This window comes from Podarcis melisellensis (genome assembly GCF_964234715.1).
Source record: "Podarcis melisellensis genome assembly, chromosome: 5".
Lineage (NCBI taxonomy): Eukaryota > Metazoa > Chordata > Lepidosauria > Squamata > Lacertidae > Podarcis > Podarcis melisellensis.
Window position 1 is genome coordinate 70,270,338 of NC_138537.1, and position 13,957 is coordinate 70,284,294.

Consider the following 13,957-nt stretch of genomic DNA (forward strand, 5'->3'; position numbering starts at 1 on the left):
TTGGAAAGTTATATCCCCCCCCCCAATCTTTTGTCCCATAAACTTGTACAGTCTGTTAAAGTGGTGCCCTTATATTTTTAGCACTGGGATAGTTCCAATGAAAAGGGAACCTATAGAAATTGAACAGTTTTATCATGGCAGCAAATACTTCATGACAAATATGTTTCTAGTATGAAAAATGTCTGAAAATGAGTAGAACTAAAATTATGTAGAAAAGAAATCAAACATTTATCAAATTTAAAATTAACTTCTAGTACACCAAAAGGATAATAACTTTCTTGCAGAAAAATAAACGGTAGCTTTTGAAGAGAAGCCATGAAAAGGTTAACGATGGAATCATCACGTGAGTAAATGAATGTTTGTCACTGGGCAACCAGGAAAGATGGCGAAGTGTTGCTGTATCTTCACTGAGCTGCTTTTCAGAATCAATATTCAAGTTTATCGCTTAGAAATATGAGAAAAATAGCCCCTCTTCTGAAAAAAGCAACAACCACAGAAAGTTGTCTTATGTCCTAATGTTCTTCACATTAGCTGCTGCATGACATGTCAAGATTTTCGGACGAAGGCTCCTATTATCAAAACAGACTGAATTGAATGAAAAATGATGAAACAGAAGCCAGTTTCTCTCACATCTGGCACTGGTGCCAACCTCTGGAAGGAGAGAGCAAAAACCACTGGGGTGTCCATCTTCTGCAGCCTCACCAGGTCCACTGTTCAGGAACAAAGCTCTGGTGCGCGTGGCTCAAGAATACTTCCGTGCTCCTTGGAGGCAACTCATTCAATAGCTTCAGCAAACCTTCAAGCAGGATGTTCTTCTGTCACCACTGTAGGCCTTCCACAAATATCTCCACTCTCTTACTTGTTTCATTATTTGGCTATCAGCCAAGGAGTTTGACCCTTTAAGTGACAGATATATTATTTCATATAGAAATGTCTTTTCAGATATTAGTAAAAGTGCTGCTCTCATGTACTTAAAACTATGCAAATCTCAAATCTAATTTTATCTGTGTTCCACTGGGCTCCACTTAAACATAAATGTTTATAATCCTTAGCAGCAAGTAATTTTCACTTAGCTATTTTGGGTTTTGCACCTGTGCCATCCCTTTTCTGAAAATGATGGGAGTCTATCACACCTCCCTGAAATAATGTGAGTGGACTGCAGCTAGTATGTTGCACAATCTTTTGCTCTACTCAGAATAGTGACATTGTAAACCAGGAACAGTCTAGTTTCCTGTTGTGCCCTGAAACTGAACTAAATCTGAGTTGGGTTTCATAACTATTCGTTTGGGGTGCATCATGGGGATGCAGTGCACATTTTGAATTGTCAGCTGCAGAGCTGGGGCAGATATACACCATATATTTAAAGACCATCCAACACATTTAAAGCACATAACTCGCCCCAAAAATCCCAGGATCTGTCGTTCCCCCCTTCACAGTGCTACAATTCTGTCTTTTTTAAACTACAGTTCCCAGGATTCTTTGGAGAAAGTAATGTTCTTTCAATGTGTGATGGGTATGCTTTAAATGTATGTTGCGGATCTGTCATTAGTGTGGACATTGGTGGTAGTCATGATGGGGAATTTGCATAGTGCATGAACTGAGTGACATCTTTTAAAATACTGGTCTGTGTTTATAGTATACATAGCTAGTACTGCTTCCAAGACTAAGAGAAATACATAGCAGTAATCTACACAAGGCTAAGCCTTCACTTGTAGTACTATGTTCTCCATAATAAAGTTCAAGAAAATGCTGAGAAGCCAGAAGAGATTTTGAAGGATATGAGAAGAATGACGAGTCACATGGGGAAATGAGAAAATAATTGGAAATGTTCAGCTGAGCCACACACACCTCATGACCTACCAAGGCAAAGCATATCCTGCTGTGGGTTTGTCCTGGTTTCAGTGGATTGACCAGAAAGCTGCTCTTTCCTCTGTGTGAAGTGGTCAGCATATATTTAGTTAAGAATCTATCATATGTTAATGTCAAGGGAAACTTAACTGACTGTTCACTGATCTGAGGGCACAACTAAATGTGACCTTGAGATCCTTATGGATTGCCTGTGTGTGTGTGTGTGTGTGTGTGTGTGTGTGTGTGCGCGCGCGGGTGCAGCTTGGGGGCTCCTGGGGTCAGGACCACCACTCTGGGCCTCTTGGGTTGATGTGTTTGAATTGATATTGGCCACAATTAATTATTTTAGTCTCTTGCATTACCTTTAGTTTGGCACTGAAGTGAGGACAAGAAGCAACGTGTTAAAACCAGAGGAAAACAGCCGTTGCTTGTGTTGTGAGATCTTGCAGGGTGCAGGGGCAAACAGGGAATTGCTGAATAAATGCATCTTAGTGCAATAACATTTGATGCTCCGTAGAATGAAATATATGAAGAGCAGCAATGCATGGGAAGAGAGGCAGCAGATTTTAAAAGATGTCCAAGAACTGAAAAGGGTTATTATGAATGCTAGAAGTTTCTACTGAGTTCAGTGGGACCAACTTCCTTATTGTAAGGCTGTATAAGATTGTGCACTTAGTTGTGTATCGGAAGCCTGCTGTTCCCACCAATGACTTCCTCATTGAAATGTTAACCTTTGCTTTAACTGATTCTAGAAGATCAGTGCTTTATGTATGTGCATGTTTTGTTATCCACAAATTTTCTCCTACAAATTTAGTTATTTCATCAGTGGTGCCCTCTGCTGGCAATAGGGTTTAACACAGGTGGTCCCTGTTTCTCACTTTGTTGGCTTAAGTTTTCCCATGAAATACCATTATATACATATATGATTTATTTTACAAATGTTAATTTCATTTCATTTTAATAATGAAAGTCCATAGTATTTTAAGTTGTTCTTGCATTCATTGTCAAATGGCTTTGTTGGTCTTCCTATGTAAATAGAGTGATTCTTCCTGGCACCTTAATGCAATAACTTATTTAGCTGTATCACTTTGTATGAGTGCACAAATATCATGCAAATATTGCAGCTGTATTCCACAATGCAAGTAGCATAGTATCAATATACATATAACGATACAAATGACTGACAATCAGATAAAAAGGAAAAAGTAGCATTTTCTGTACAAAAATATGCAGCTCTTTATAATTTGAAAAATGCATTATCTTTTGGCACTTCCAAAAAGAACACTGTATAAAAATAAATATTCTATGCACAAACACACATACACACACAGGCCAGTCCATGGTTAGAATCTTCACTGCAAAAGAAAAATATAAAACTGTGTTAATATCACAAACAATAATTTTGAAAGGGATTTTCTGTTGAGAAGAAGTGCTGTGAAGGTATGCTGTTATGTGAGTATGATCCAAGGGAAATAATCTAAGCATGTAATCAAAGCTAAGCATGTTGAAGTCCTATTGATGTAAAAGAGAGAGATTTTGCATGTTTCATCAGTATGAAAATGTCTAGCTTTGTTGACAGGCATTTTTCTTAGGAACTGAAGTCCTGGGGAAATCACCTGTTCATTTTGCATTCTTCAGTAATTGACTAGGAGAAATTTGTAACCCATTTGGTCCTATTCCCTCTATATTCACAGTCTGCACTTTGGAGTTCAAAATGCTTCACTGGAATTCCACTTTAATCAGTGGCAGTCTTATGATCTCAGAGCTTTTAAGCTTTCTGCTTTGCTTGCTGGGCAAGGCCCACTCAGCATGCTGGCTCTGGAAGGTTAGGGATGCTCACACGACATCTCACAGGAACTTGGACAGCCCTGTGAGATCTTGCAAGAGCATTCCAGCACTGGTGTGCTGAGAGGGCATGGCCCACACAAGAAAGGCAGAGAACTTCAACCTCTTAGGGTTGAAACTACACAAGTTAAATGCATGTAAAATGTAATCATACTGTACGAGACATCTTGTGAGAGGTTAATCACAGCATGAACTTTATAGAGAGATACTTTATTACAATGGATGCACCAGGGCATCTTAATGCTGGATTCAGCCATATAGCATACTTTTGAATGCATAAAGGTTCACAAATACTTTTACACAGAGAGTCCAATAGATATGTAACCTCTGTACAAATTACAGATTTAAACCAAGTGGTTTAAATACTAATTTTAAAAGTTTTGGGTGTTTTGGATGTTTAATTATGAAAGTCTCTGTTTGAATAACAGAAGTGAGTTGTTAAATAAGTCTAACATTCTCATGAATGTCACATTCTGACTTCTAAGGACCAAACTATATACGTCATCAAACACATCATTAGTAAGCAGGTATGTGGATTAAAAGAAAAAGAATAGCGAACTTGGGGTGATTTTTGTCAGGACCGAAGTACATGGTGATAGAAAGTTTAACTCTTTCCTCTCTCATGCCCCCCAAAAGATAATCCCTTCCAGCTGTTTTTGACCCCAGAAGGAAAGTTCTCTTTGCAGCACTACCCTCATGTGCCTGCTCTGCATTAAAAGAGAGACTGCATACAGAGATGTTTGCTAATGATGTGTTTAGCGTCATGCCTACTTAAAATATTGGCAGACAGTTTATAATTTTAGGCTTTTGATATGATTATATTATGTATACCCCACTCTGGGCGGCTTACAGCATGGTGAATTGCTAATGTGTTTGGTTTGGTCTGAGTTATAAAAGATACATTACCCATGCATTCATCTTATTTTCATATATTTGAACAATAATAGTACCTATAATATAGAAGTTTTTGAATTGGGACAGAAGTGTGCTATGGCCAACCCATCATGCTTTTCCGTTATAGTTACACCATGCAGAAGCAGCACATATCACAATCATGCCATTACCTTATTCCAGCATCCTTGAACTGGCAAGCCATCTTCCCCCTATAACAAAGAATGATTTAAGGAGTTCAAGACAGCAAAAGACTAAAATAAATCAGGAGAAGAAATAAATAATATAGCTGCAGAAAATATTCAAAATTTAAAATCTGTTTAGATGAGATATCCCAATGTAATACACCTTGCTTAGCCATAGATTGAATAAACATGTTTGGTACAAGAGGGCTGCCTCCGCATATAATAGAAGGCCCACATGTTCCAAATCAGAATCTTGCAACCAAATTCATGTTGGACCTTTCCATACAATCAGTTTACTGTCCAATAAGTGTGGATTCCAGATCCATTAAAACCTATGGAAGTTTGGTCACTGATTTCTGTGGCTCATAAATTACTTTCTAAATGTACAGCTACTACTGACTGGTTTAGCCTCCAAAAGCCTCTCCTCTCGGTAGGCTATGGTGGGGACATAGCATTTACCCAGTCCTTAAACTACAATGTTTTGATGTTTTGTTTAGTGTTTTGCAGGCTGTGTGTGCATCTATTATTTAAAATATCTGTAAACACAAATAGAATAATTTTCTAAGGCTATACTTACCAAGCCATGAATATATGAGGGGAGCCAGTTTAAAGGAAAGTCCCAGTGTGTCCCCTAATACTGTCAAGTGTGTGCAGCAAGCTGTATTCCTGTCACCCAGATTTCTAATTGGATTACCCATTAGTCATTCCAGTATTTTAACGTGTGTGTTTGATATATATACATATACATTTATACATACACACAAACCTATTAAAACAAAGAGCTGGTCAGACTTGTGGATTGATCAAACTTCAGGCAGAATTATGACTGGTTTGTTCCTCTGACAACTAATATGCTTTCTAAATAGAGATTTCTCATGAGAAATAATACCTTTTTTATTATGGCAATCTTGAAATATAGTGGCAAGAAGTATGATAAATTAATGATCATTTGACACTGAAATAACCACGTTTTCTAAACCTATTATCCTTAATGCAGACACTCTCCTGACAGTACATCTTTCCGCTGGTATATACAACTGCAAAATGCAATAACTGAAGAGCCATTAACAATGAATGAAGAAGTTCCCATTGGTACAATGGTCCCATTGGCAGGAATGAATTGTATAATGCATGTAAAATTCAAAGTTAGGGAACAGGAGTTACAATTGAGGGGATCAACAGAAGGATGTGGTCATAACAGTGTGTTTGTTTTGCAGAGGCTGGGAGGCAGAAGGAAGCATATTTATTAGTAAAGAGCAGAAATTAGGCATATCACACTTGAAAAGCATGGACTTCATACATGCTCTTAGAAGACAGAGCAGTCCAGGAACTATGGCAGCAGAGTGACAAGTTAAAAAGTAAGGTTTTTTTCATGCTTGAAGCAGATAGCATATTTTAACATTGGGTTTTCTTGCTTTGTTATAAGAATATGGCATCAGTTTGACTTTTCACAAGATTTTGCGTGTGTGTTTGTATCCATGTAGTGTATCAGAGTAGGAGTGTGTGTGCTTGTGTGTGTAACCAGTAATGAATGTGGTATATTCCATGGGGGGGGGAAGCAACACTGAAAAGACCCATTATTGTGTGGCTAACTTTCTGCACCTTGCTTGGGTGGGGCATACAGAGAAGAGCCTCTGATGAAGACTGCAGGGTATGGGCTGGTTCATCTGGAGAGGTGATTCTCTTTAAATGGCAAAAACAGCACTTTGAACTGAGCCTGGAAATTATTTGGTAGCTGGTGCATTTGGGCCAGAATCAGTGTAACATATCCAAACCTTATGGTCCCAGTCAATAACCTGTCTCCTGAAATCTTCAAGGAACAGATTACAATTGAACAAATTACAAATTCAGAATTAAAAAATGAAAGAACTATGCATAGGCTTTTGCCATGATACATGGGAAACCTGTACTTCTGAAATAGAGGATATGAAATAGGTGTGTTGCAGGACAGAAGTGGGAAGGCAGGGTGATGTGGCGAATAGCAAGATCTGCGGAAGGGTCACAGTTTATATATGTGAATTAGATGCTCTTTTATGTGGTGTGAGATATTTGTAAGATCATGAAAGTTAAAGAAGAAGTAAAGCAGATACGAGCGAGCAACTTTATGTTCCTTAAACCAGCATATTTAACCTCATATATTGCAGGAAAATGGTAGTAGCAACCGGTCTCACTCCAAAAGCTGTTATGAGTGTCAATGGACATCAAGCATTTGGGAGAAAGGGAGGGGATATGGAAAGGGTCTTGCAATAAAGGAAGGAAGGAAAAGCAAACTGAAACATGCAGGAAAGGGAAGGTAACACCATACCAATGGGCAAGGGGCATCCAGCCCGTCCAGCCCTGGTAACCCCGGCTCACCCTTCTCGCCTTTAAAACCTCGAAGTCCCTGTTCGTGAAATCAACCACTAGAATTACTTTAGTCAGTGCAGATAATCTCCATTTTATGGGTGGAGAAACTCAGTAGAACAATGATGTACTCAAAGGCACTCAGGTTATAGTCCCAGTGTTTTTATTTACAATGGCATACTATGATAGCTTTTTAAAAAAATAGTATTCTGAAATAATCAGAATCTACTAGTTTTAAATGGAGAAGATTAGAGAATCCACATTTTGGGGAAAGACTTCCCAGGAAGCTGATACTTAAAAGCAACTTGGTGGCAGGCGTGCTTTAGCTGCTTGGATGGCTTTGCTACAGAATTCACAGAGTTAAGGAAGTACAGTAGCTGAAATGGAATACTTTGGGGTTTTGTCACATTTTTTTATTAGCTTAACTTTAAAATATATTTAGAAAATCTTACTGAAGTACTGTTAATTTGATATGATTAAGAAAACAGAATAAAATCTTGTCATGTTCTCTGGCCAGATACAGAGACAAGATATTATAACCCAGATAAAGTAAACCAAGTAAAATACGGCTTGAAAAGTTAGCACTAGAACATTTCCTTAAAAAAAATAAAATCTTATTTTGAGACATATGAGGTAAGGAATTCTGAAGCTCTCCACATAGCTGCACGTGTTTCAAATTATCTTTCAGGTGTCATCAGAAAGCCACTTGCTTCTTTGTTAAAAGTACAATTGGAGTAATTTGCCCGTATGTAAGTGGCTCAATGTCAAGAACTTTCTCCTTTTTCTTTGGACTAGATCAGTCTGTTTTTCACTGGGTGTCATAAACTGAGTACCCTGCAACACAATCAGCTGCAACATCTTTCTGATACAACATTTGCTCATCTCCAAAGTGGGCGAAGGAAGAAGGCACTTTTAGATTTCACTTTTACTCAGGCCCCCTTCACACATGCACATTCACTTGATGATTATAATGTAAAGTGATGACCCTTTACAAACAAACCCCTGTAGATGAGATCACACAGTTTTCACATTGCCTCATAACACATTTCATTTGAGATAGTTAATTCAGCAGCAAGTCATCACGTGAACGAGTGAACACACATGTTTGAATTGGCCTTGAGTCTATGGAAAAAGCTGTAACAGTGAATCTAGAAGTTTTTAAGTGGTATTGCTTTTTCAACTGGGCCAGTTTTACATGGCCAGGGCTTGCTCTGGCTTCCTTTATCACTTCAGTAGGTATGGCAAAGCTCCCCTCTTCTTTTTTTCCTTTTTTTAAAAGAAATCAATTCAAGACATTCCTGCCTTGTGGTGTCATTGCCTCTTGTCCTTCTTTCTTCCCCAGTGGCTTAAAATATAAAACAATGTGCCTTATAAAACACAACATACCAATGGGCAGGGTGCATCTAATCCAGGTGCTCCTTGGTCTCCCTTATCCCCTTTAGGCCCCCTAGAGCCTTTCTTGCCCCTTTCCCCCTGTGAATAATAGTTTATTAAAAAAGATACATAAAAGATTTAGGATTATCCATTTCAAGTCAGTGTCTCATAAAAACAAAATACTGTAATGTATTAACTGTAATGTATTAACAATTAACTTCAAAAGCTTGATTTTCTTTTTCATTTAACATTCTTCATGATTATTATTATTTTTTGGCTGGCTTTGGCATTTTATGTTTAAATGTATGTGTATTTTGTATTATTAAAACCTCAAATTTAAACAATAGCAAGGTGTTTGTCTTCCATTTTCATGCAGTGGCTCTTCTTTATACAGTTATATAGTTATATAGATATTTCTTTTCCGGGCAGTGTTTGTATTGTTTTGTCATGGCCTTTGGCTAGTGCAATAAAGCTTATTTTGATTGATTGATTGATTGATTGATTGATTCAATAATCACTGTTCCTCCTGAAATTTTTCAGAATAATTAGCATTGGGAACAGCTTCTCCTCACATTTCCTCAGAAGTAATCCCATTGAGCTTAGTGGGGAATTCTGACCTACAATATCCAAGCGAACAATAAAAGTAAAATGAGTGGTGAGGATTATTACACTTTTTTCCAATGACTAACTTTGAAAAAAAATAATAATCTTGCTGAAGTTCTGTATTATTTTTTAAAATAAACCTAGGAAGACACACTTCTGTTTAAAAATCACATATTAATCAGCTGGATCCACCATGATTTTTTATTTAACAGGAGAGGCAACATTGGCAAATTCTTGTAAAAATGCTCTATTCTACTTAAGTTCTTAAAATAGACCCTCAAAGGGATAAAAATGGAAACCATCGGCCTCATGCTACCTCTCTGAACAATGGTGCAAAGTCACCTTGAATGAATAATGCCAACATCAAGCCAAGGACCAATAGTCAGAAAGACAACATAATTATGAAATCTTTCCAAGCCAATTTACAAAAATCAGCAACATACAAAAGAGGGAAACATTTTGATAAGTGCTTGTGGATGTAGGATGTAAGTGGGATTGCTGCAGAGGGAGTTTCATTTAGTAACTGGTATAAGGATTAGGTGGCGCAAGGAGGCGACATAAAATCAGGCAGAGTGGGTATATTTTTTTAAGGGAAATAAATGGGTTTGTTGTTTGTTTTTTTAATAAAACAAAAATAAACTGGCAGGAAAAATGGATGGGAAAGGAGAGGTCACCCAGGATCAAACGTTGGCTTAGAGGGAGGATAATCCAGGAGAAAATGCAGACTGGGTTGTGGCAGGAAGAGAAGGAAGGATCCGGGAGAAAAGGCAGAAGAGCAGGAAGGGATAAGGGGGACAAAGGTAGACCTGTAGAAGCAAGGAACACACACACGCAAACCACAAAAAGACAGGAGAAGAAGAAAAAACAGTTGAAATAACAAATTCAAGTTTAATGCGCAGAATAAGCATTGGCACCTTTTCAGCTGGTTTGTCCAAATGAGCATACTCCATTCCCATGATCTGTTATAATATTGCATTTATTTCTATTTTCTTGACTGCTCTTTCTGGGAGATAAATCCCTATGGTATCACACAAGAGCCAATGGGACTGATTAGCAGAAAAGAAGGACCAAGCTGCATGGGATGGTGGCAGCATGAGATTCATGGGTCAGAATCAGGCCTGCCACTGGATCCTTCTAAAACAGAACTTGGGGTGAGATTTAAAAGCACATTAGGGGCAGGCAGGAGAACCTCCTGTTCTCTGTACTTCTCCCTACCCAAATTATGTCTTCTTAGCTCTTTTTCAGCCAGGAGGACTCCTAGGCTGAAAGTAATCCTGCTAGGATAAAAGCAGCTGGAAAGAAGCAGGTGGGGTGGGAGGGGCAGGGTAAGGGGTCAGCAGTCTCCTGTTCTCTTCTGTGCTTTAAATCACCCCTTTTCCCACTTTGTCAACATACAGCATAATGCAACCAATATTGGGTTGTGCTACCATCAAATCTAGTTTGGAAAGATAATTTCCGCAACTGCTGCACAGAGTATCCTGTTGCCAAATCATGCTGCAAGTTAAATAACAGGCTGCCCTTGACTGCTTTACATCCATAGCACCACACATTTCATACCCGACTCAAGAAATGTTTCCAAAACAGCAATTAGTCATAAAGTGTCTGCTAATGATATATGGAAGGACTCTTCATTTCTTAATGACTAAATGGATACTTATGCAGGATTTGTGTGTGCACAGTTGCTCTAACTCATCCCCTGCCCCCGTATTGTGATTTCAAAGTATTTGTTGCAGTTTTGCAAAACATACTCCTGCATGGTGCTTTGGATTTTTATTCTCTTTTTAAGTGGTTTCAGAATTATGAATGGCACTGAGAGTGAAACTGGCCTGACTTTCCCCAGAGCTTTATTACAAGCAATTCAGAAACAAAGCTGCCTCTTGTCTAACTGGGCAGAAGGTTCGCTCATCAATCTGTGACAGTTCTCATCTGCCAATAAACTTGTTGGGACAGAAACCCAGCCTGAAGTGCTTTGAATTTTCAGTTTTAGTTAACCAAGACTGTTCTAAACATTTTATTCAAATTTAAAACCAACTGAAAAAGTATCAGGAACTTGCTTGATAGAGTAATCGGAATAATAACTACATTTTATTTATGTTTTAATCAAAAGGAAGTTATAAAAGCAGAGATGGAATGATTAAGTACTCTATGCAACAGCAGCCTTGGAGAAATCATAAACTAAGAGGTAACGCTCATCATGACTGTGATGTGCTATGGAGACTTATCATCTCGTTACTTCAAGTATTGTATCACAACTTTATTTTAAGATTTTCCAAGTGTTTCATGAGAATTATTTCGAACAATGGTTCTATTATTGCTAGCAGCCAATATTACTGCAGGCTCCTACATTATTGGACAGGTAACATCCTTGAAAAGGATGATAAGTCTTTGGGTTATACTTTATTAGGCAGTTAGATTTTACCTTATCCCTTTTGATGTCCTAACAAATTTAATCATTCCACCGTTCCTTAAAGGCCTTAATAGTGAAAGAGCCATAATTTAAGACTTACCCGGTTTCCTTTTTCACCTGGTGAGCCTTGTGAACCCTATAATATAGGTATGAATGTTTAAAGAAGTTACTCAATTTAAAGCCAGTGTAGTACCCTGGCTTAGTATTTGAATCCCCACTCAGGCATGAAGCTCATTGGGTGACATTTGACCAATCATTGTCTCTCAGCCAGACCTACTTCACAGGCTTGTTGGGAGAAAATAGGGAGGCGAGGAGAACCACATATATCACCTTAGAACTACAACCTTGCTCACAAAGTGATTCATCTGATGACTGAGATGGAGAAGATCTGAATTGCTAATAGGTCACTGGGCGGGTTGGAGACATCTTAACCTCTGTATTCATCCCATCCATTTGCCTAAATATTACCCCCGCTGTTCTTACACCAAAATTGGTGAAGCCTTGTGGAGAATGGCAAAAAAATTGCTTGTGGAATCTGATCCAGCCCCCCAAGCTAGAAGTTAGCCACCTTTGAACTAGACAGAAAATTGATCATACTTTTTTTTAACTTATGGAGAAATTTTAAAGCATTTCGCTTTACTCAAGTAACTGCAGCAGAAGGTCTATGTTCTCGTGCAGTAGAATTATTAAAGTGAATTTCATGGGGAAAGTGAGGTGGAGGAAGAAGAAATAATGCTCTATACTTACAGGAAGTCCTGCTGGTCCTGTTGGTCCTGCTGTTCCAGGGTCTCCTTTATTGCCCTAAAATGAATTTAGGAAGACAGAAGTATGTCCTGATTTTGAAAGTGTACTACAGGCACAGAGAAGGTAGACCAATACTATATCTTTCATAGTAGCAACTTACTTCTGAGCCTTAGGCAACAGAAATGTATTTTCAGTTTCACATAATTTTTTCTCAAGCTAGCGTGGAATTGGAGAGGAGAGATTTCCACCTCCATCCCAGCGAAAAGGTCCCCAAAGTGTCGGTTAAACTGTATTTTGCTGACTAGCAACAGAATAGTGTTAAATAAACATTCCTTTTACTGTTTATCTCTGAAAAGGTATCATGTTCACATAACAAAACACATTAGAAGTGAAAAAGAGACAGTGGAAATATCCGTTAGGTAAGGTAAAAAGGTAAATGACCTCTGGACAGCTAAGTCCAGTCAAAGACGACTATGTGGCCAGCATGACTAAACCACTTCTGGCACAACGGAACACTGTGATAGAAGCCAGAGCACATGGAAGCGCTGTTTACTTTCCTGCTACAGTGGTACCTATTTATCTACTTGCACTAGTGTGCTTTTGAACTGCTGGGTTGGCAGGAGCTAAGACAGAGCAACAGGAGCTCACTCTGTTGCAGGGATTCAAACTGCCAATCTTCCAATCTGCAAGCCCAAGAGACTCAGTGGTTTAGACCACAGCACCACCTGCATCATGCCATCCATTAGGAAGCATTACTTATAATATCAGAAAAGTAAAATTTGCTGTGTTTAAGATGTATTGGACTTGTAACAGACAGCCGGTATATGGACCTGTTTGCTATAGGTTGCTCACCCTCTCTCCTTTTGGTCCTGCTGGTCCTGGAACTCCAACTGGTCCCGGAGTACCCTGAAATTTTAGGGAGAAAAAAGTCCATGAAGCCATTTACTCAACATATTTCAAACTGGATAAGGAAAAAAAAGAGGAGTTTTTGGTTATTCCGGTATACACTTAAATACTACAGCTTTTAAAGTTGATGACCATCATTACTGTATATACAAAGCAGAACCATGTCTGGGCTGGTTGAGATGATAGAAAATATAAAAGACATTTCCTGAAACATTAGATGAAATATATATTCCTTTACAATCATCAACAAAGCTAAAAGCTGTAGCAAAAGGGGGGGGCAATGCATGTTCATACTTAAAGCCTTTTAAAAGTGGTTGGGTAGAGTAGGGGAAAAGTAAAGTTTGCATCACTTTTTACATAGGCAGCTCATCATGCAGGTTGACAGATCACCATGCCACAGACAGTAATGCAAATGTACAGTAATATAATAGAGAACATGAGAAGGTCTTGTTCATTTTCAAGTCCTTATCTGCCATTTAAATTTAACTTCAGTGGGGCAGAGAATGGTGTGTTTTGGTTTTCGCTCCGGGTGCTTCTAGACAAGACAGAGGCTTATTGTGGAGTCAGTGCTGCTCACGCACTCAGGTTTTTTTGCACTGTCCATATGATGATGATGTTATCAACATACCCACCCACATATTGTTTTACATTTCTCTTATTGCAGAAAACCCAATAAGTAACAAATAACATGTTATACATCTGTGGTCACCATAGGCTTGTGGATGTTATTTATTTATTTATTTATTTAATGAATAGTTTATCACATGTGTGGTGATGTGATAATAGTCCCCATTGCCACATCCTTGCCTGC

The 13,957-nt window shown here is 38.4% G+C and overlaps 1 protein-coding gene and 1 long non-coding RNA gene across 45 annotated transcripts in view; one reads left to right on the forward strand and one right to left on the reverse strand.

The window, feature by feature from the left end:
* Positions 1 to 204: 204 nt before the first annotated feature.
* COL13A1 (collagen type XIII alpha 1 chain) overlaps positions 205 to 13,957 on the reverse strand; it is a gene marked incomplete at its 5' end in the record, with an annotated part of 85,221 nt that continues 71,468 nt past the window's right edge. For 27 of the 44 annotated variants that reach the window (XM_081913106.1, XM_081913139.1, XM_081913138.1 and 24 more), the window contains 4 exons: positions 6,125 to 7,152; positions 11,597 to 11,632; positions 12,244 to 12,297; positions 13,093 to 13,146. In XM_081913106.1, coding sequence (XP_081769232.1) covers positions 6,961 to 7,152; positions 11,597 to 11,632; positions 12,244 to 12,297; positions 13,093 to 13,146 — 336 coding nt within the window. In that variant the 3' untranslated portion in view covers positions 6,125 to 6,960. The other 17 variants (XM_081913117.1, XM_081913108.1, XM_081913125.1 and 14 more) reach the window with 11 other exon arrangements.
* On the forward strand, positions 6,038 to 8,376 carry LOC309370945. The gene is made up of 2 exons (XR_014168752.1): positions 6,038 to 6,127; positions 7,908 to 8,376. It is a non-coding gene; the product is annotated as an uncharacterized lncRNA (long non-coding RNA).